The sequence below is a fragment of the Pogoniulus pusillus genome, chromosome 26 (assembly GCF_015220805.1).
Source record: "Pogoniulus pusillus isolate bPogPus1 chromosome 26, bPogPus1.pri, whole genome shotgun sequence".
NCBI lineage: Eukaryota > Metazoa > Chordata > Aves > Piciformes > Lybiidae > Pogoniulus > Pogoniulus pusillus.
The window spans coordinates 18,975,983-18,996,680 of record NC_087289.1 but is presented as its reverse complement, the minus strand read 5'-3'; the positions used below and the strand labels follow the sequence as shown (position 1 = coordinate 18,996,680).

Below are 20,698 nucleotides of genomic sequence, written 5' to 3'. Positions count from 1 at the left end.
AGGCTGGCCGAGCTGTTTGAAGCAAACGAGCTCCAGCAGTGACCTCCATGAGATTGACAGAAGGAAAGGGCAGTGTCAGACTTTTGACCAAGTGCTGCCTTTCAACTCTTAGATACCTTCTAAGTTAGAGATAATGTTTTGAATAATTATTTCTCTGTTTCACCCTTAGCAACAACTTCTGGATCATGCAGCAATGGCAAAGGCATTCCAATGTGAGATGGGTGGAGGGAGAGCCAACAGCCTGCTCACTGCGGTGAGGAGAGTAGCGCCTGGCGTGGGGGGGAACAAACAAAAACCACACAACCCAAGCCCTAACCTGCTGACCTGTAGCCACATCACCATAATAGGTAAGCAGAATGGTCTCCACCTGGCAGAAGAAGGGCAGGCTCCTGTGCCAGCTAAAATGGAAATGGGGACACAGAGGGAGGTTGAACAAGGCTAAGACACAGACCTCAGGCTGCAGAGAGTGCCTCAGCCTCTCCTCTCACCAGGGAACTGTATATGCTGTGAATGGGTAGATTTCCTACTCAGAAGAGCAGCGCAGCTGGAGGATGAAGTTGAAAGACTGAAAGATGAAGTTCATAGGCTTAGAAACATCAGAGAAGCAGAAGATGAGATAGACAGGTGGTGCCAGGCTCTGGCAGCCCCGATGGAGAGACAGGGTTACCCATCATCAGACACTGAGGATCAAGTACCCCTTGTATCCACCCCTGTCAGATAGAAGCCAGTGACTCAAAGGAAAAGAGGGAAGAGAGGCAAGTCCATGGTCAAGGCAGTAAAGAAACTCCTGCCTTGTCCATCTCCCACCCCCTGAACTCCCCCTACCACATCAATGAGGGGCTGTGGCAACAAATTCCCACCTGCCGTGGTGGGAGTGTTGCTTCAGTTATTAACAGTGTTCCCCAGGTGCCTTTGCAGAACAGGTTGGATGTCCTGCAGGTACAACTGGCCAGCCAGGAAGGTGAACCATATGGCTTGGAGGAATTCCCAACGTTAAAGCAGCCTAAGCCCTCCACACAAACATCTTGCATCAGAAAAAAGGAGAAGAGTCACTGTCATAGGAGACTCCCTTTTGAAGGGTGAAGAGGGCCCAATATGCAGACCTGACCCACTCCAAAGGGAGGTCTGCTGTCTACCAGGGGCCCAGCTCCAGGATGTAGTAAGAGGGCTTCCCTCCATGGTACAGCCCACAGATTGCTACCCACCCATTGCTAGCCTTCCAGACAGGCCACGATGACCTTGGAAGAAAAAAACTCAAGGCTACAAAGAGAGACTTCAGGGCCTTGGGTCGAGTGGTCAAGGCAGTGGGAGCTCAGGTAATATTCTCTTATATCCTCCCAGTTGAAGGGACCAACCCAGAGAGAATGAGGAGGACTCACATGCTCAATGCTTGGCTTTGAGACTGGAGCCTCCAACAGGATTTTGGCTTCCTTGGCCATGGGTCTCCCCACATGACACCAGGGCAGCTGGCAGCAGGTGGGGTGCACCTCTCTCCAAGTAGAAGGAGGTTTGTATTGCAGGGGTTGGCTGGGATCATTACTCATGCTTTAAACTAGGTTGGAAGGAGGGGAAGGCTGGAAGCAAGGCTTACTACAAGCAAACCTGAGACAACTGTGGGCCATGTGGCAGCTCCACTGGTGGCTGGGGGGAGGTAGGTAACAGTGAGTTGTGTGCTGGAGGAGAGGCAAGATATGGCATATCAGGGAGGGAGGCTCCCCACTGGTCAGTGCAGACTGGGTTTGGGATCAGTTACACACATTGAACATTAACAAGTCTATGGGCCTTGGTGAGATGCACCCAAGGGTGCTGAGAGAACTGGCTGATGTTATTGCTCTGCCACTCTCCATTGTCTTTGCCAAATGGTGGCAGACAGCAGAGGTGCCTGAGGACTGGAGCAGAGCCAATGGCACTGCAATCTTCAAAAGGGCAAGAAAGAGGTTCCAGGAAACTACAGAGCAGGCAGCCTCACCTCCAGCCCTGGAAGGTGGTGGAGTGGCTCCTGCTGGAGGGCATCTGAAGGCACTGGGAAGAGAAGAAGGTTACCAGGAGTAGTCAGCATGGATTTACCAAGGGGCAGTCATGTTTGGGTAACCTGAGAGCATTCTATGGTGCCATAACTGAATGGGTAGATTCAGGGAAACCAGTGGATGTAGTCGACCTTGACCTTATCCATCTCCCATGACAGTTTAGTGAGCAAGCTGAGTAAGTGTGGGCTGGGAGAGCAGACATGAGGTGGGTTAGGAACTGGTTGCAAGATAGAGTTCAGAGGGTGGTGAGCAATGGTGCCAGGTCCAGCTGGAGAGCTCTGACCAGTGGTGTCCCCCAGGGATCAGTGCTGGGGCCAGTCCTGTTCAACATCATCAATGCCATTGATGAGGGCACAGAGAGACAGAGTCTGCTCAGCAAGTTTGCTGCTGACACCAAGCTGGGAGGCTTGGCTGAGACAGCTGCAGGCTGTGCTGCCATCCAGAGAGACCTGGGCAGACAGAGCTGGGCACAGAGGAACCAGGTGAGGTTCAACAAGGACAAGTGCAGAGTCCTGCATCTGGGGAGGAATAACAAACTGCAGCAGTACAGGCTGGGAGGTGACTGCTGGAGAGCAGCCCTGTGGAGAGGGCCCTGGGGGTCCTGGTGGCTAACAAGTTCCCCATGGCACAGCAATGTGCCCTTGTGGCCAAGAAGGCCAATGGGATCCTGGGGTGTATTAGGAGGAGTGTGTCCAGCAGATCAAGGGAGGTTCTCCTCCCCCTCTACTCTGCCCTGCTGAGACCTCATCATGAATCCTGTGTTCAGTTTTGGGCTCCCCAGTTGAAGAGGGACAGGGATCTGCTGGAGAGGGTCCAGCAGAGGGCTACAAGGATGATGAGGGCACTGGAGGGCATGGCTGATGAGAGGCTGAGGGACCTGGGGCTGCTTAGTCTGGAGAAGAGAAGACTGAGAGGGGATTTGATAAATGTTTATAAGTATCTGAGGGCTGCCAGGAGTGGGGTCAGGCTCTGCTCACTGCTCCCTGGGACAGGACAAGGAGCAATGGGTGTAAGTTGCAGCAGAAGAGATTCTGCCTCAGCACAAGGGGGAACTTTACTGTAAGGGTCACAGAGCACTGGAACAGGCTGCCCAGAGAGGTTGTGGAATCTTGTCTGGAGACTTTCAAGGCCTGTCTGGATGTGTTCCTCTGTGATCTGTGTTAGATAGGATTGTCCTGCTCTGGCAGGGGGGTGAACTGAAGGATGTCCTTGGGTCCCTTCCAACCCCTAATGTCCTGTGAGCCTGTGGTCCTGCATAAGGCTGAGTTTAAGTGGCATTCCAGTGCTCTGGGGAGTTTTCCTCTGGCAAGTCTTTCATATTTAGCAGATACTGCTGAGTTTAATGCTTATTTTGATGTCAATTTGCCACTTTGCTAATGCTGGTTCATTTTTCCAACATTTTCCCTTTTTTGTCTTTAGAGGGAAGAAAAAAAAAAACGTGGAACAGGTTCACACTGACTGGAAAACCAGTGGCCAAGGTGATCCAAGTGCTGCATCAGGGATAATGTTATGAGCGTCCTGCAAAGCAAGTGGAAGCTGGGAAGAGCTGTTCTCCGCTGCAGGCAGTCCCATCACACAGGACAAGGCTTTAAGACAGGACACAGTGGAATGAGGTTTCTCAGGTGTGTTTTCTCACGGAATTGTGTGGCAGCAAAGTAATAGAAGATGGCATCCAGGCAGCAGTTCAGGTTGGCCAATGTCATCGACACCTGAATGAAGAGGCTGATAGTTTGTTTCAGACTGCAATCCTCGATCATGTTCTGTCTTACCAGGCACTGCAGGCAAATCCCAAGGTGGATGGGTGTGAAGCACACCAAAAACACCACCAGGTTCATAATAACTCGTAAGGAACCACTGCTTTCTATCAGCCTTTCAGTTTGACTTCTGTGATTCAGAAGAGTGCAGATGTTTTGGGCACAGCAGAAAACCATCACTGTGAGTGGGATCAGAAATCCAAAGATTTCCACTGAAACAATCATGGGAGTGCTCCACGTGATGCTGGACATGTTGTGGAAGCATTTCAAACACTCTTTGTCTTGGAACACATACAGTGGGATGCTGCAAAGCCAAGCCACTGCCCAGATGAAGCCACAAACCAGGACAGCCCATTTGGGGGACTGGTTAGCTCGGCCCTCAAATGGGTACCTTATGCAGATGTATCTGTCCACAGTAATGCAGACAATGATGAAGATACTGCCATACATGTTGACGAAATAGAGAGACTGTATGAATGAGCAGAGGAGACCTGGTGCTTCTGTGACAGAGTAGTACAGCTTGAGAGGGAGCGAGAGGATCAGCAACATGTCTGCCAGGGCAAGGTTGATCATGTAGACTGAGGTTTTGGTCTGTTTCTTCCAAAAGCAGCAGAACACATAGAGGGCCAGGGTGTTGAGAAGCAGCCCCAGAATGAAGGTGGGGATGGAGATCCCAAACTGCAGGGCCTTTGCTAATCTGTCGATGTCTGTAAAGCTGCATTCCCTGCTGCTGTTGGTCATCTCTCCCCTGAAAAGACAGAGAACCAGTTGGAAATGTGTAAGGCTCACAGTTACTGGCTTGATATATTATAGCAAATCTCAGAATCATAGAAACAAGTGTTGGATATAGTAATAGTAAATGCAGGGATTTTATATAATCATCTCACTGTGGGGCAGCTATTGTCCAGTCATGGACAGGAGAGAGTTAAGCTAAGTGCTGAGTTAGAGCTAAAGTGGAAGGTTGGAATGACCTTAGAGATTAGTGTAGCAAATGTAAACAAATGTAAGCCTGGAGTCTGTGGTTTTTGCCTATCTCTGCTGACTTACAATTGCCAGACACAATATAGGTGTTGTCGAGAGAACATAAAGAACATCTGCCAAGGAGTGTGTAATCCTAACTCAGGTGCATGGAACCAGTCAGAGTCTGAGATGATTTGTGACCTTCCTGTGTAGCCTTCTGATAAAACAGCATATAGCCCAGGCTTGGGGTGCAATAAACGGATTTGGGTCGGATTTGTACTGGCTTGTATCAGGCCTTTGCTCCATCTCTTATTACCCCCTGATACTATGGTATCACAGCCTGTGACAAACAAGCAGGTTGGAAGAGACTTCCAAGCTCATCCAGTCCAACCTAGCACCCAGCCCTGGCCAATCAACCAGACCATGGCACTAAGTGCCCCAGACAGGCTTTGCTTCAACACCTCCAGGGACAGTAACTCCACCGCCTCCCTGGGCAGCCCATTCCAATGCCAATCACTCTCTCTGCCAACAACTTCCTCCTAACATCCAGCCTAGACCTCCCCCATCACAACTTGAGTCTGTGTCCCCTTGTTCTATTGCTGCTTGCCTGGCAGCAGAGCCCAACCCCACCTGGCTACAGCCTCCCTTCAGGTAGTTGTAGACAGCAATGAGATCAGCCCTGAGCCTCCTCTGCTGCAGGCTGCACACCCCCAGCTCCCTCAGCCTCTCCTCACAGGGCTGTGCTCCAGGCCCCTCTCCAGCTTTGTTGCCCTTCTCTGGACACCTTCCTGCACCTCAACATCTCTTTGCAATGGAGGAGCCAAGAACTAGACACAGCACTTAAGGTTTGGCCTGAGCAGTGTTGAGTACAGGGGCAGAAGAACTGCCCTTGTCCTGCTGCCCACACTGCTGCTGAGCCAGGCCAGGATGCCATTGGCTCTCTTGGCCACCTGGGCACACTGCTGGCTTTATCAAACTATTCCTTAAGAGTGCTTTTTTGATAACTTCTTTAAATCCAAATCACACACACAGACAAACAAACAAAGAAATAAACAAACCAAAGAACACCAAACCCCCAAAAAAACCCCAAACCAAATGAAAAAAACAAAAGGTAAAGAAATTGGTAGCTAAAGTTTCCAGTCCAGCTTAGCCAACCAAGGATCTTGAAAGAAATTTTAGAAATGTTAGGACCAAGTGTAGAGGATTTAAGAAATATTTGTTCAAGAGAACAAGTACTCTTTTGGAGGAGCAGCAGTGGCAGGTAGCTCATTAGCACTACCAAATGGAGATAGACTTTGCTTAAGAAAGCAAAAATAATTAGTGAAAGATCTTAATTTTTTAAAAATTTGCATAACTAAAATAGGGAAAGAGAGAACTGGAGAATAGATCTGATAAACATTAACTGAGGAAATGCCTTTGAGTTTTTCACAGAACATAATCAACCAGGTTGAAGAGACCTCCAAGCTCATCCAGCCCAACCTAGCACCCAGCCCTGGCCAGTCAATCAGACCATGGCACTAAGTGCCCCAGCCAGGCTTGGCTTCAACACCTCCAGGCACAGCAACTCCACCACCTCCCTGGGCAGCCCATTCCAATGCCAATCACTCTTTCTGCCAACAACTTCCTCCTGACATCCAGCCTAGACCACCCCTGCCACAACTCCAGACTGTGTCCCCATGTTCTATTGCTGGTTGCCTGGCAGCAGAGCCCAACCCCACCTGGCTACAGCCTCCCTTCACGTCATTGTAGACAGCAATGAGCTCTGCCCTGAGCCTCCTCTCCTCCAGGCTAAACACCCTCAGCTCCCTCAGCCTCTTCTCACAGGGCTGTGCTCCAGACCTTTCACCAGCTTTGTTGCCGAATCTTATCTGTCTGCTTTTTACAGAGATGGTGATATTGTGCTGGAGGTCAGAGGTGGTAAAACTTACAGGAGTCAGTGAGTGATAATGAGGGTAACTGCATCTGAACACACGTTGCTCTCAAAGCTGAACACACTCATACTAGAGAAAACACTTTGTTTCCAGCTTAGACCACAGAAAGAATCATAGAATCAACCAGGTTGGAAGAGACCTCCAAGATCATCCACTCCAACCTAGCACCCAGCCCTAGCCAATCAACCAGACCATGGCACTAAGTGCCTCATCCAGTCTTTTCTTGAACACCTCCAGGGATGGTGACTCCACCACCTCCCTGGGCAGCCCATTCCAATGCCAATCACTCTCTCTGTGAAGAACTTCCTCCTAACATCCAGCCTATACTTCACAGAAAGCTGAGGATCCAACCCAGTAACTGCTATGATGTATGTTATTAGTGTGCCTGGAGATCTGTGTTGTTCATTAAAGGAAGGAGTGTAAAGTGTGATTAAAACACTTGTGTACTGTTGAGGTTTTGTACAGATTTTAAAGGAGTACTACTAAATAATGCTTTGACAGCTCTTGCCAGACCACTCAGTTTTGGTGATGAATTGTGTCTCTTTTTCAGGTAAGGAGAAAGCTGAAGATTAAAGCCACTTGCACTTCAGCAAAGTGTACTAGAAAAAACTCAAGGGCACTCCTGGAAAACCAGGAGTTAGGACAAGAGCTAAGAGAGGGAAATCATAAACTGCAGGGTCTGGAAGAGACCTCTGGAGACCATCTAATCCAAACCCTGATGCTAAAGCAGGTTCACCCAGGGCCATGTTGGAGTGAGTTTTGAGTGTCTCCAGAGAAGAAAACTCTATGACAAATGGCTGCAAGGAAGCTGAAGAGGGCTGCAAACAGGCTGGATGCATAAATTCACCAAGACTACTCCTTGGCAGTGACTCAACCCAGTGACCCCACTGTAGGAGCAAGTGTGAAGTTGTCGAGGTGCTGTTGGTCAGGGCCACTTTCAGAGAGCAGAGCTGAGCCTTGTGAGTGGGACTGTGGCAGCTTTGAGAACTTAGGAAATAACAAAAGGAAATTTGATGGTTATCAGTGGATGTCTGTCAGAAATGAGAGCAAAAAGAGAACTTTGGTTTGTCGTTCTGAGATTGAGTCAGTCTGTCTGAGCCAGCAATGTGTGTCTGCTGCCCTGAAAATCCTCTGATTGTCCTACCTGAAAAGTGAGATAATTCCACTCAAGATGGAGATGGGTTGGTGCCATGTCTAGGAGGGACACTGCTGTCACCTGGCAGGATAAGCAAGAGGGGAACAGGAGTGTTGTGCCATGGTGTGAGCGTTGGTGTGAGCCTGTGTGTCCTGTGACCAAAAGCATCCATTTATCTGGAGTAAAATCAGATGACATCAAACATTTTGGCTAAGTGACAACCCAGCACTTGGTGTGCTATATAGATATAACAGAAAATTGCTTCTCATGGCTCTCAAAAGTATGAGTTCTGGTTCTGCTTTCAGTGAGTTTCTATTTTGCTGCTTGAGTTTGTTTTGGAGCGCCCTAGTACAAAATTGGGTACTGTGTTACTCCTGAAAGTGGCTTATTTCAAGGAAATGTTGAACAGACTTTAAACTGTTATTTCAAGTAATCAAATGGAATGCCTGAATCCCAAAAAAAGAAAACCCCAACAAAACCCAACCAAAACCAAACCCAAAACCAACTCACAAAAAAAACCAAAACAAAAAGGATAATTTTTTGTCATTTTTCCTTTCCTCAAGCTTAAATTTCACATTTGAGTAATCCGAGGGAACTCTCTGCAAATAGATCACACCAAGTAGTAGGTTTGCCCCAGGTTCCTTGAAAATCCTGGCCAGTGGCTTTGCAGTCATTTTAAAAGCCTCAGCTTTGCTGCATTGTACAAGTTATTGATAAGCATAGCGATGGCTCCAAATCTGAACGATGCTGAACGGTACCAAGTGCATCCCTCCTGTATGGCAGACACTGATTAATAGCTCTGTGGGTACTCACTAATCATACAGAGACTTCGTGCAGATCATGTTTGCTCTGCTTATGGGAATGCCTTTGAAGCTAGAGTTTGAGGTCTGTTTCCCCCACCTACGCCTCTTCCCCCAGCGCTCCGTGTGTCACAGAAGAGAGCTAAATTACTTCTCCTGCAGTTGCCCTCCGATGAATCTGTGTAGGATATTACTTACTGCTGCACTGCCTTCTGGCTCCTCGCAGACAGACACTTCAGCATGTGATTCCAGGATTTTTCCAAGTATTGAAGCCAGCCTTAGTGGCCTACCACTTCCCAGTTCCTCCTTTTCTGTTTTCTTAAGAGACAGGCACCACGTTTGCTCTTTTCCAGTCTTCTGAAGAGAATTCCTCTGCCCTCCACGTGTTTCCTGAAGGAACCACCTGCAGCTCTAGGATTGTTTCAGACAACTTCTAGAAGCCAAAATACAACATAAGAATCTGTAATTCACACTACTTGAGAGAGTGTGTCTTAGCTGCTCCAGGCTCTGCCATCACTGCTCTATTTCTTCTTGATTTCTCCTACTGACTGAGAACTTTCCACCACTTCCTTTGGACTAGTTCACTACGAATTGGGCTTAGAGGTCGCGGGAGCTGGCAGCAAAGGTGTACTGACCGAGGGAATGAAGGAGCAAGGGCTGACAGGATTGGCTTTGTGATGTTTTTGCAGCGGGGTGAGATGTGTGAGTGGTTTCCACTTTGCAGCACAGAGCTGAGTTCACCTGGCTCTGGTTGAGGTTCTCACAGAGCTGTATCTTAGCACAGGTTGGGAATGGGAGATTAAAGCTGTTCTTATCCATGAAAGCCTCATTAGCAGGAACATCCTCATCATAAACCCCACAGCAGTGTTAGCGAAGGGGTAGCTTCAGTAATAAGGAAATGCTAACTGGGTGACAGAACACAGCAAACCAATTAATTCTTGATTGACTTAGACTACAAGAAAAGGAATGAAGACAATTCAGGTCACTGCTTCAGCAAGGACTTGTACATAATTTACTGTGATTACCTCCCTCCTCAATCCATGCCAAGGAATATTACTGCTATGAAGCAGACTCTGTTTAGGTCTCAAACATTATTCACGTTAGGTGTAAACTGCTCTCTTGTGGACACACTAGAATGGCTTAATGCACTGAAGAGCAACAAGTCCCACAGCTGCCATATATTCACTCTGCAGTTGAGCCACTTCTTAGCATTTCATTCTAACCCTTTTTTGTTGCAGCAGAGTAGATTTATGCGTATCACTAATACAAAACTCTTTCCACACTAAGCTGTTTGATCACATTCTTTGATCTTTGTAACAAATACTCAACCAACTGGCTTAAAAATAGTGCTCTACAACCAGTACTGCTATTCAATTATTGAAACAAAGAAAAACCCAAGTTAGCTGAAGTATTAATTACTTTACCTGAACCCCAGCAAGCAGATCAGCAGCATTGCTTCGGTCCAGGTTGTCCTACAGGGCATGAGAGCATTTGCTTAGAGGCATACTCTGGCAGTACTCTTAGTAAATGACATGACCACATCCTTCTTTTCTTCTCTTTTTTTTTTTTTTCTCTCAATTTCCCCCCACCCCTGTTTCAAACAGACTCTGTGGGGGTTTTATATATAGGCAAGTGACAGTGAAAGAGTGCAAGGTCTTGAATCCTCAGCAGTTTCCAATCAATAGTCAGTGTAAAATTTGTCTCTGAAGCCAGGGCTAGGTTTGAACTGGACTTTAGTTGATGTGAGCACCTGTGAGCTTTTAGGGGCTTAAGGGGGCTACTGCCAAATTTCCAATTATGCCTTGAGTTGGGGGGGGGGGAGATGGGAAAGTGGATATTTATAGGAGAAACTGTCACAGAAATAGAGTCTCTTCCCCTCTCCCCTTCAATTTGCATACTGGAGATGAGTAGATTAGCACTCAGATGCTTGTGAAAGATACAGCTGCTTGACTATTTAAGGGGCATGTGACAATTTTAGTCACTTCAGGTGCCTGGTTCATAGCTGCAAGTCAGCAAACATGCTTACTGCTGAGGGGAGAGAGGTGCACAGAGCACTGAAGTGCTACCCTGCGTGAGTCACAAGGTAGCCAAGACATACTCCTCTTGAAATCACCTTTCAAGGCTTTCCCAACAACAGGACTTCCCCGATGGCATCTGAAGCTCCTCCTCTGCTCTAGGTTGGTGTCATGCAGTGTATAGTTTTCAGACTGGTAGTTGTGCTTGCAAAAAGTGACCAACAGGAATATGGAGACATCCATCCACTGCTGTCCTCAGGAGATGGAAGTCCAGGGCAGGATGTAGCAAAGGCTTCAGAGCTCTTGGTCTCCTCCTGTCCTGGCATGCTGTGTCTTGGTTGGGACTGGCATCAAAACATGGTTGTGTAAAATGACATAATCTATTGCCATAGGATGCCACTGTGACAGCCTCAAAAACTATCTCCATGCAACAAAACTACCAGAAAGATAAAACCTTAAGTAGACTTTCATCTCTGTGTGTTATAGAGATGATTGCAAACAGTGTCTCTCTGGAACCCCTCTGAAGAGTGAAACTTGCTCACTAGTGCTGAGAGCTGCTCTTGTGACTTGTGGACTGCTCTGTTGTCTTGCAAACTACAGCCCTTTGCTGCTGTGGTAAATACAGAGATGAACCCTCAACCTCTAAGGGACCTTTCTCATGTCTTTACCTGACCTTAGAGGTAATTTGGTCTTTTAGGGGAGTTTCTACTCTCCTTGCAGAAGCAGTAGCAGCAGGGTCTGTACTGCAGGACTTGGAGAAGAAAAACTGGGCAGTTTGTTAGCATATTTTTTCTTTGCTGTCTCATCTAAAAATGAATTCAAAGAAGAAAAACAAAAAAAGCAGAACTCAAACAAAGTTTGGGTGACCCTTGTAAGAAAATCACTGGGCAGAGGAAACAATGGCCAAAAGTTTCATATCATTTGGGAAACATGTTATGGAACTGGGAAGATTTAAGGGCTTTGCAACTTCTCCCTCCTTAGAGCTCTGGGCTAGCTACAAATCTCAGCAATGGACTGGAATGAATTTGGAGTAATGAAATCTAAGAATGCAACTAAGTATTAGCAGAAAACAAAAACTCTGCTGTCACGTGTGAATTATTCTGTGTCGTGCTGCAGCTGAGCTGGGGTTGCTCCTTCAGTTCTCCTGCTGCAGGAATATTTCACACACAGCTTAAGAGTGCATGTTAGCATTTTGTGCAGCCCTCACTCCCAGCCTAGGCTCATTCCTTGTGGTTCAGTGAACTTCCCTCTTGCTGTCACTTGGTGCAGCAGATCTAGGCAGAAAAAACAGCTTTTCTGCACACACCAGCTGCATGTTTGCTAAGCTGCCAACTTGATTGTGAGATTTGGGAGGGGGGGTTGTAGCTGAGCATGTCATTTGTTGGTGTGCATACAAGTCATTCTTTTGCAGGTTGCCCTTTAGAATTAAATTAGGGCAGTTTTTATCTACAGCATATTCAATGAGGACAAGTTACAAATGGCTCACTCCTACACCTGTGGAGAGAGGACTGGCTGAGAAATCAGAGCTTGTTCATCCCTTCCTTTTGCTGGTGGCTTTTGCCATTTGTCCCACCAGGAGCTATACAGAAATGTGCTCAAATGGGATTATTTCAGTCAGCCCTTTGTGCTTCCAAAGCCTTTATCACCCAGCACTGCTGCTTGCTAAATGCTGAATTCTAGTGAGCCAGCTGGTTTTCAACAACAAGAAGGGATTTGTTGCTTCAGATTGTTGTGGGGTTTTGTTTTGGTTTTTTTTCCAATCCACCTCTAAAATGTGTTCACAGGCTCAGAGGATGGAAGGGTTGGAAGGGACCCAAGGAGATCATCCAGTCCAGCTCCCCTGCCAGAGCAGGAGCACACAATCTAGCACAGATCACACACGAACACATGCAGACAGGCCTTGAAATTCTCCAGGGAAGGAGACTCCACAACCTCTCTGGGGAGCCTGTGCCAGTGCTCTGTGACCCTTACAGTCAAGAGGGTTGAATATATTGTTTGCCTCACCCATAAACAGTGATCTGATCGGCTTTATCCTTTTCCTGGTATCAAACCTCAGCTAGCAAATGGATAAAGGCTGGAAGAACATAAAGCAAACTCTGAGTAAGTAAAAGGAAGGATGTACATAAGAAATGTGTTACACTTGGGGCAAAGATGAGTAGGGTGCTTTCTGTGGTTTGATTTATCTGCTAGAGGTTGATGAGCTTTTCTTCATCCCTTATCCTCTAGGTGCAGTGAGTGCTGCTCTTGCTAAGGCAGGCAACAGCAGGCAGCATTTGTCATTTTCAAGGAATTGAAATCTGTTTCAGAGGAAATGTTCAAAGAGTGTAAAACCACATTCATTTGCATTGCAGCGCCATGAATTCTGCTCTTCTTCTTTTTTTAGCAGAAGACATATCGAAGCAGCTTTGCAGTTCAGCTTTCACAAGTGTCTAAAGCATGTGCTTGCTCGTACATGCTGGCCAGGGTGGAGTACCTTGGGTTTCAAATCCAGAATTAGGATGCTTCAGTGCAAATTCCAGGACCTGAAGGGGGCCTACAAAAAAAGCTGGGGAGGAACATTTTAGGATATCAGGGAGTGGCAGGACTGGGGGGAATGGAGCAAAGCTGGAGGTGGGGAGAGTCAGCCTGGATGTGAGGGGGAAGTTGCTGAGCAGGAGAGTGGTGAGAGGCTGGACTGGGTTGCCCAGGGAGGTGTTTGAGGCCCCATGGCTGGAGGTGTTTGAGGCCAGGCTGGCTGAGGCTGTGGGCAGCCTGCTCTAGGGTAGGGAGTCCCTGGGCATGGCAGGGGAGTTGGAACTGGCTGATGCTTGTGGTCCCTTCCAACCCTGACTGACTGATTGTATGATTCTATGATTCTAAATTAACTGGTTTGAAAGGTGGGGTGCAGCATGTTTCTGTGCCACTCTGAGGCATGTGTAGCTTGTTCTCCCAGACACACATGAGTAGCCTCTTCTCCCAGACAATTACACACTCATAGAACCATAGAATGGTTTAGGTTGGAAGGGAGCTCAAAGCTCAGCCAGTTCCAACCCCCTGCCATAGGCAGGGACATCTCCCACTAGAACAGGTTGCTTAAGGCCTCATCCAACCTGGCCTTGAGCACCTCCAGGGAGGTTGTGGAGCACAGAATCACCCAATGTGATCAAAGATCACTTTGGATGATTCTGTGCTCCACAACCTCCCTGGGCAACCTGTGCCAGTCTCTCACCACCCTCACTGCAATGAACCCTTTCCTAACATCTACTTTCAGTCTCCCCTCTGCCAGTTTAAACCCATTACCTCTTGTCCTGTCATTACAAGACCTTGTCAGTATTCCCCCCCCCAGCCTTCCTGTAGGTCCCCTTCAGACACTGGAAGGCCACTTCAAAGTCTCCTCAAAACCTTCTCTCCTCCAGGCTGAAGAGCCCCAACTGTTGTAGCCTGTCCTCATAGCAGAGCTGCTGCAGCCCTCTGAGCATCTTTGTGGCCTCCTCTGGACTGGCTCCTCTGGACTCACTTGCTGTCATCTCAGATAGCAAGGCTTAATCATCCAGAGCAGAGTCAGGGAAAGATGTTGCCCAGTAGAGAGCCAGAGGGTGAATGAAGAACAGGCTGTTGCTGTCCTTGTGAAGAGTGCTGGATGCAATGGGGATATGGAAGGCTCATCAGCCCAGGCTTGGGTTTCTTTGTTCTTCTGTGTTGTGTTGGGAGTGCTTTCTGATGTTTTCATGTGTGCTCTAAGGTTTCAAACACTGCATAACCAAAGTAAGCTGTGCCAACAAATTGTCTTGTCCGAGCAGACTACCAGAGCTTCCTGCCCCAAAGAGGGATTGGTCTGCTTCTAAGAGGGGAGATGGTGGAGATTTCATCTAACCCCAGCTGAGCAGCAGCACATCCCTAGTAAGGAGAGCAATGCAAGGACTTTGTGATGCTGTCACCTACCCAAAGATGCAGCTGGAATCCCTTTCTGTCTAAGGAATGGGTAAATTAAAGAATAAGCTCAGTTTTCATTGGTGATTTAGAGGCTGCTTTTTGTACTTGGGTTGGAATACAAACTTTGTTTTCACTATCTGGAGGCCTTTCACTTCATACTGCTGCTCTTTGGGTTACTCTTCCCCACCTTCATAAGCAGCCAGTCAAAGCCTGGCTTACAGTGAGCCAGTTGATTGTGCACTGGGAACTTCCAGCAGCTACAGGGTTGTGTTCTACTCATGTAGCCACTTTTCTGCAACAGATTCAGGAGACTGCAAAACTGGAAACCAGAAAACCCAGCAACTGCTGCACTCAGCTTCTCCCAGATGAGGCAGAGGCCTTTAAAGGCAGTCCAAGAGAGAGTAAAAAATGCATCTGTTCTTGGAGCTGGCCAAGTGTGAGTGTAGATTTCTCTCTGACCACGCTTGAGAAAGCACACAAAGATTTCTTAGAGTTGCATGTCAAGAGGAAATGAGCTATTCAGTCTGGTGAGCAGCCAGTATGCTACTATGGCTGAGTGAGCAGAACAGTGGGAGTAATATTTTAAGGTATAGAACATGTTCAGTTCTACCTGATTCTGAATTTCACCAACAGGTCATGAAGCATGCAGGGTGGCATCTCCTTCCTTGCTTCAGAGACCCACAGCGTACAGGTGAGCTGAAATTACCTATCTCACCATAGTTTAATTTGGTCTTCCAGAGCTAAAAATGCTGGTTAAATATTGCCACCATCAGCCAGGAGCTAGCAAGACCATGTGTTTCATGCCCAGTCCATACCTCCTCCAAGGCAGACACAGCATTCTTCATCTGGCCTAAAGAGGTTCTGGTCATGAGGGTAATTGTGGGAAGGAGCAGCCAGTCAAGCTGTGAGCTCAGCTTTAGTGACACTGTGCAAGAATAAACACAGCTTCCTGCATGAATGTGCAGTCTGATAGCCTCCTATGATGGTGTGACTAGCTGGGGAGATGTGGGGAGAGCAGTAGATACTTCAGCAATGATTTGGCAACCTTTAGTAGCATCCTTAGGGGTAAGCTCATGAAGTGTGGATCATATAAGTGAACAGTGAAGTGGGTTGAAAATGAGCTGAATGACAGTGCTCAGTGTTGTCACCAGCAGTGAAGAACCTAGTTGGAGACCTGCAGCTAAAAGGGTTCCCAGGGGTCAGTACTGGGTCCTGTCCTGTCCAACATCTTCATCAACGACCTGAGTGGAAGGAGGGAGTGTGCCCTCAGCAAGTTTGCTGATGATACAAAACTGGAAGGAGAAACTGACACACCAGAAGGTTGTGCTGCCATCCAGCAGGACTTGGACAGTCTGAAGAGCTGAGCAGAGAGGAACCTCATGAAGTTCAACAATGGAAAGTGTAGATCTCTGCATGTGGGGTAGAATAACACCATGCACTGATACAAGTTAAAGTCTGACCTGCTGGAAATCAGCTTTGCAGAGAAGGACCTGAAAGTGCTGGTGGACAAGAAGTTTGCCATGAGCCAGCAATGTGCTGCTGTGGCCAAGGAGCCCAATGGAAGAGTGTGGCCAGCAGGTTGAGAGAGGTCCTCCTACCCCCACTACTCTGCCCTAGAGAGGCCACATCTGGAGCATTGTGTCTGATTCTGGGGCCCCCAGTTCAGGAGAGGCATGGAACTACTGGAGAGAGGCCAGTGGAGGACTATGAAGGTGCTGGGGAGGTTGATGAGTCTCTCTTATGAGCAAAGGTTGAGAGACCTGGGGCTGTTGAGCTTGGAGAAGAGCAGACTGAGAAGGGATCTTCTCAATGCTTATCAGTATCTAAAGGCTGGGGACCAGGAGGTGCCTGGTGATAAGGCAAGGGACACTGGGTTGAAGCTAGAGCACAGGAAGTTCTACCTAAGCCTAAGGAAAAGGTTCTTCACTTTGAGGGTACCAGAGCACTGGAGCAGGCTGCCCAGGGATGTTGTGGAGTCTCCTTCTCTGAAAAGAATCCAAACCATCCTGGATGTGATCCTGGGCAACATGCTGGGGGTGAGTGTGCTTTAGCAGGAAGGTTGGACCAGCTGATCCCCAGAGATCACTTCCAAGCCCTACCATTCTGTGATTCTCTGCAATGTTCTTTGCAGTCTACTCCACCAGTGTGCTCCACCTGTGCCATCTGGCTGGCCAAGAGGGTTTGTGGTTTCTCAGCATAGCTAAGCTGCCTGAGAGGGGATTTTATCAATGTCTGTAAGTATCTGAGGGGTGGGTATCAAGATGAAGGTGCCAGTCTCTTTTCAGTGGTGTCCAGTGATGGAACAAGGAATGAAAGGTACAATCCAACCTGTTTGATTCTATGATTCTATGGTCTGGTTGATTGGCTAGGGCTGTGTGCTAGATTGGACTGGATGAGATTGGAGGTCTCTTCCAACCTGGTTGATTCTGTGATTCTACTTAGTGATAGATCAAAAAGGAATGGTCTCAGGCTGCCACTGGGTAGGTTTAGACTGGACATTAGGAAGATTTTTTTTTCCCTGCAAGTGTTCAGGTACTGGAATGTGTTGCCCTGGAAGGTGGTGGAGTCACCAACCCTGGATGTGTTTAAAAGCCATTTGGATGTGGTGCTTGGGGATATGGTTTAGAGTGCACCTTGTAGTGTAGGGTTCTCAGTTGGATCCTGAGGGGCTTTTCCAGCCTGAATGTTGCTGTGATTCTGTGATTCTATGTTACCATCCCATCAATGTGGATTTTTGCAGAGCCTATGATTTCCCATTGGAATGGGCTGCCCAGGGAGGTGGTGGAGGCACCATCCCCCGAGGTCTTCAAGAAAAGCCTGGCTGGGGCACTTAGTGCCATGGTCTGGTTGATTGGATAGGGTTGGGTGCTAGGTTGGACTGGATGATCTTGGAGGTCTCTTCCAACCTGGTTGATTCTATGATTCTATGATTCTAAGCTAGAACACAGGGAATTTCACCTCAACATGAGGAGACTTCTTTACAGTGAAGATGATGAAGCACTGGAACAGGCTGCCCAGGGAGGTTGTGGAATCTCTGGAGACTTTTAAAACCTGGCTGGATTCATTCCTCTGCAGACTGCCCTAGGTGGTCCTATTTTGGAAGGGAGATGGGACTCAGTGACCTCTGGAGGTCTCTTCCAACTCCTAAGATTCTGTGATTCTGTGTTGGTGAAGCACTGCCTGCAGTAACTGCCACCCACCAAGATGCCTACAACTCTCAGAGGTGTTTCCCTGTGATCTTTTGAGAAGCTCCCTGAAGGAGAAACAGTGCGAGGCTGCTGCATTGACCTTTAAAGAAGATGTTGTGCTCACCAAGCATGTCATACCAAAGGAAATGATAAGTGTGCACAAACCTGAGGTTTCAGACAGAACCAGCAGCTCATTTGACAATCACCCAGTAGAAGGAACTAATGGTTAGCAGCAGTGTGGATGTGTGTCATCTCCGCACTCTGGCCCTTGCCCATTTTAGCTGCTGGATTGCCAAGTTGCTGCTGTTGCTTGCTCTTTTTAGACTGGTGTGTGTTCAGCTGCACATTAACAAAGTATGTCCCAAAGCCTATCTCAAAGGATTGGCCACAAAAAAAAAAGTATTAAGTCTACAAAATCATCAGAGGGGTGGAGCACCTTTCCTATGGAAAAAGGCTGAGTTGAGGTTGTTCATCCCTCGGAGAAGAGAAGGCTCCAGAAACACCTCATTGCAGTCTGTCAGAACTTAAAAGAGAGTCTGTAAGAAAGACTTTGTGCTAGTTTGAAGCTAGCTTGAATGGTCTGGTAAGAGGAATTGAACTACAGGCTGTGGAGGGAAAACAATGGTGATGACTACTGCACTCATAGGCTTGCTGAGAGGTATAGGAGCAAGAAATAAAAATATAGATAACAACTCTTCTCTCCTGCTGCTGGTGAGCTCTGAGCTGCATCTCTCTCTCTAACCTCACCCTCCATTTTTTTGACTATTCCACTTTGCTTCCTAACCCCCTGGCCAAACCTCCATTCTTCCTTGGGACTGGGGTAATGTTGAGAGGGGCAGGGGGAAGGTGCAGGGGTGGTTGAGAGCCCCTCCTGGGGACTCAGGTTTCTGGGAGGGGAGTTGTGTTTCTGTATTACCTTTTACCTTGTCTATTTCTGTCTATAACTGTATATACTGTAACTATCTGCTTGTGTATTGTGCCAGCTGTAAATACAAGCTTCATTCATATTTCCAGAGCAGGCTGAGGCTAGGCTGGGTGATTTCTGAGGCGGGGGTGGGGTGGGGTGGGGGAGGTGTAGCACCCAAACCATCACAGACTTCTGTTAGCAGGGCCTGTAGTGATAAGACAAAAGTTGATGGTTTTAAACTAAACAAGGAGACATTTAGGCTAGGTTTAACAAAGACATTTTTCACAACGAGCATGGTGAAATGCTGGCACAGGTCCTCCAGAGAGGTGGTAGATGCTCCCCCTTCCTAAAAACATTAAAGGTCAGGTTGAAGGGGGCTCTGACCAACCTGCTGTAGTTGAAGATGCGCTTGCCCACTGCAGGGGGACTGGACTAGCTGGCCTTTAAACACTCCATTCCAACCCATTGTGCCAAAATGACAGAGATGTCAGCTTTCATAATGTTTCTCACGTTGGTGTTCTCTCACCTGCACAATGGCAGTTAGCACACCCACAGCAATTTGTGTTTGCTTAGCTGCTCTTCTCTTGTGGTTTCTGCAGGCTGTAGCATGAATTGCTCCCCCTCAGCGCAAGCATAGTGACAGTGCCCAGTAGTCGGTGCAGACACTCCAGCCTGGGTCCTCTCATCTTGGAGCTTACATCTGAGGGTAAGCACTTCTTAGTGCTGCCAGCCTTGGAGTGTGCTGGCAGGTCCCAAGGCACTGAAGTCTCAACTTGAATCAAGGAGTGACTTAACTTGGGGTTGCAGTGAGTGCGTCTGGGAAAGAGGTGGTGTCCAGGAAGACCAAGTCAGACACAAAAAATGAAGTTAGCTTAAGAAAATGCTTGCAGGGATCTCTGCATTTCCTTCAAGGTCGTAGTTTTCACTGGTTGTCTGTGCTGGTAGAAGAAATGCTACCCGACAGTGCCATCTTGGGGCAATTCATGTCTTTGAGGTGGACAAGAGGCATCAAGGTGGAGCCTGACTTTTGCTTTGTGTAGTGCTCTCTCTTCTCATAAGTGCATATATATACTGAAAAAAGAGGGAGTGTGTTTGTGTGTACATCAGTTTTGTAATGATTTGTTAACAGACATTGTCTTGCACATGAGGCTTGCATGAACCCTTACTTTCTGAGCTTTACTTCTTGTTCTCATCTCTCCTAATCTGTCCTGGCCAACTACTTTTAACCATCCTTTGAGAGAGATAGCTCTGTTTTGTCCTGCTAAAGAAGTGCCTCTTTGTGTAAACACGGTTCTCTCTGTGCCCCTTTGGGAAGAGCAACAGAGCAAATCCCCTTATTCATTCCATTGCAGAAGGAATCTTTGCCTCGGAGAGAATTGGTCATCCTTAAGCCTGGCGTCTGAAAAGGACACTAATGGAGGTAAGCTCAGTCATCTGTAGCTTGTTTCTTCCATATAGGTAAGAATCACAGTATCACAGTATCACAGTGTCACAGTATCATCAGGGTTGGAAGAGACCTCACAGACCATCAAGTCCAACCCTTTACCACAGAGCTCAAGGCCAGACCATGGCACCAAGTGCCACGTCCAGTCCTGCCTTGAACAGCTCCAGGGACGGCGACTCCACCACCTCCCCGGGCAGCCCATTCCAGTGTCCAATGACTCTCTCAGGGAAGAACTTTCTCCTCACCTCCAGCCTAAATCTCCCCTGGCGCAGCCTGAGGCTGTGTCCTCTTGTTCTGGTGCTGGCCACCTGAGAGAAGAGAGCAACCTCCTCCTGGCCACAACCACCCCTCAGGTAGTTGTAGACAGCAATAAGGTCACCCCTCAGCCTCCTCTTCTCCAGGCTAACCAATCCCAGCTCCCTCAGTCTCTCCTCGTAGGGCTGTGCTCAAGGCCTCTCCCCAGCCTTGTCGCCCTTCTCTGGACATGCTCAAGCATCTCAATGTCCCTCCTAAACTGGGGGGCCCAGAACTGAACACAGTACTCAAGGTGTGGTCTAACCAGTGCAGAGTACAGGGGCAGAATGACCTCCCTGCTCCTGCTGGCCACACCATTCCTGATGCAGGC

At 47.9% G+C, this 20,698-nt stretch overlaps 1 protein-coding gene across 1 annotated transcript; it reads right to left on the bottom strand.

Moving 5' to 3' along the window:
• Positions 1 to 3,598: 3,598 nt before the first annotated feature.
• GPR55 (G protein-coupled receptor 55) lies at positions 3,599 to 4,522 on the bottom strand. The gene has a single exon (XM_064165642.1). It carries the CDS (start codon positions 4,520 to 4,522, stop codon positions 3,599 to 3,601), a length of 924 nt encoding a protein of 307 aa, XP_064021712.1.
• Between the last annotated feature and the right edge of the window lie 16,176 nt (positions 4,523 to 20,698).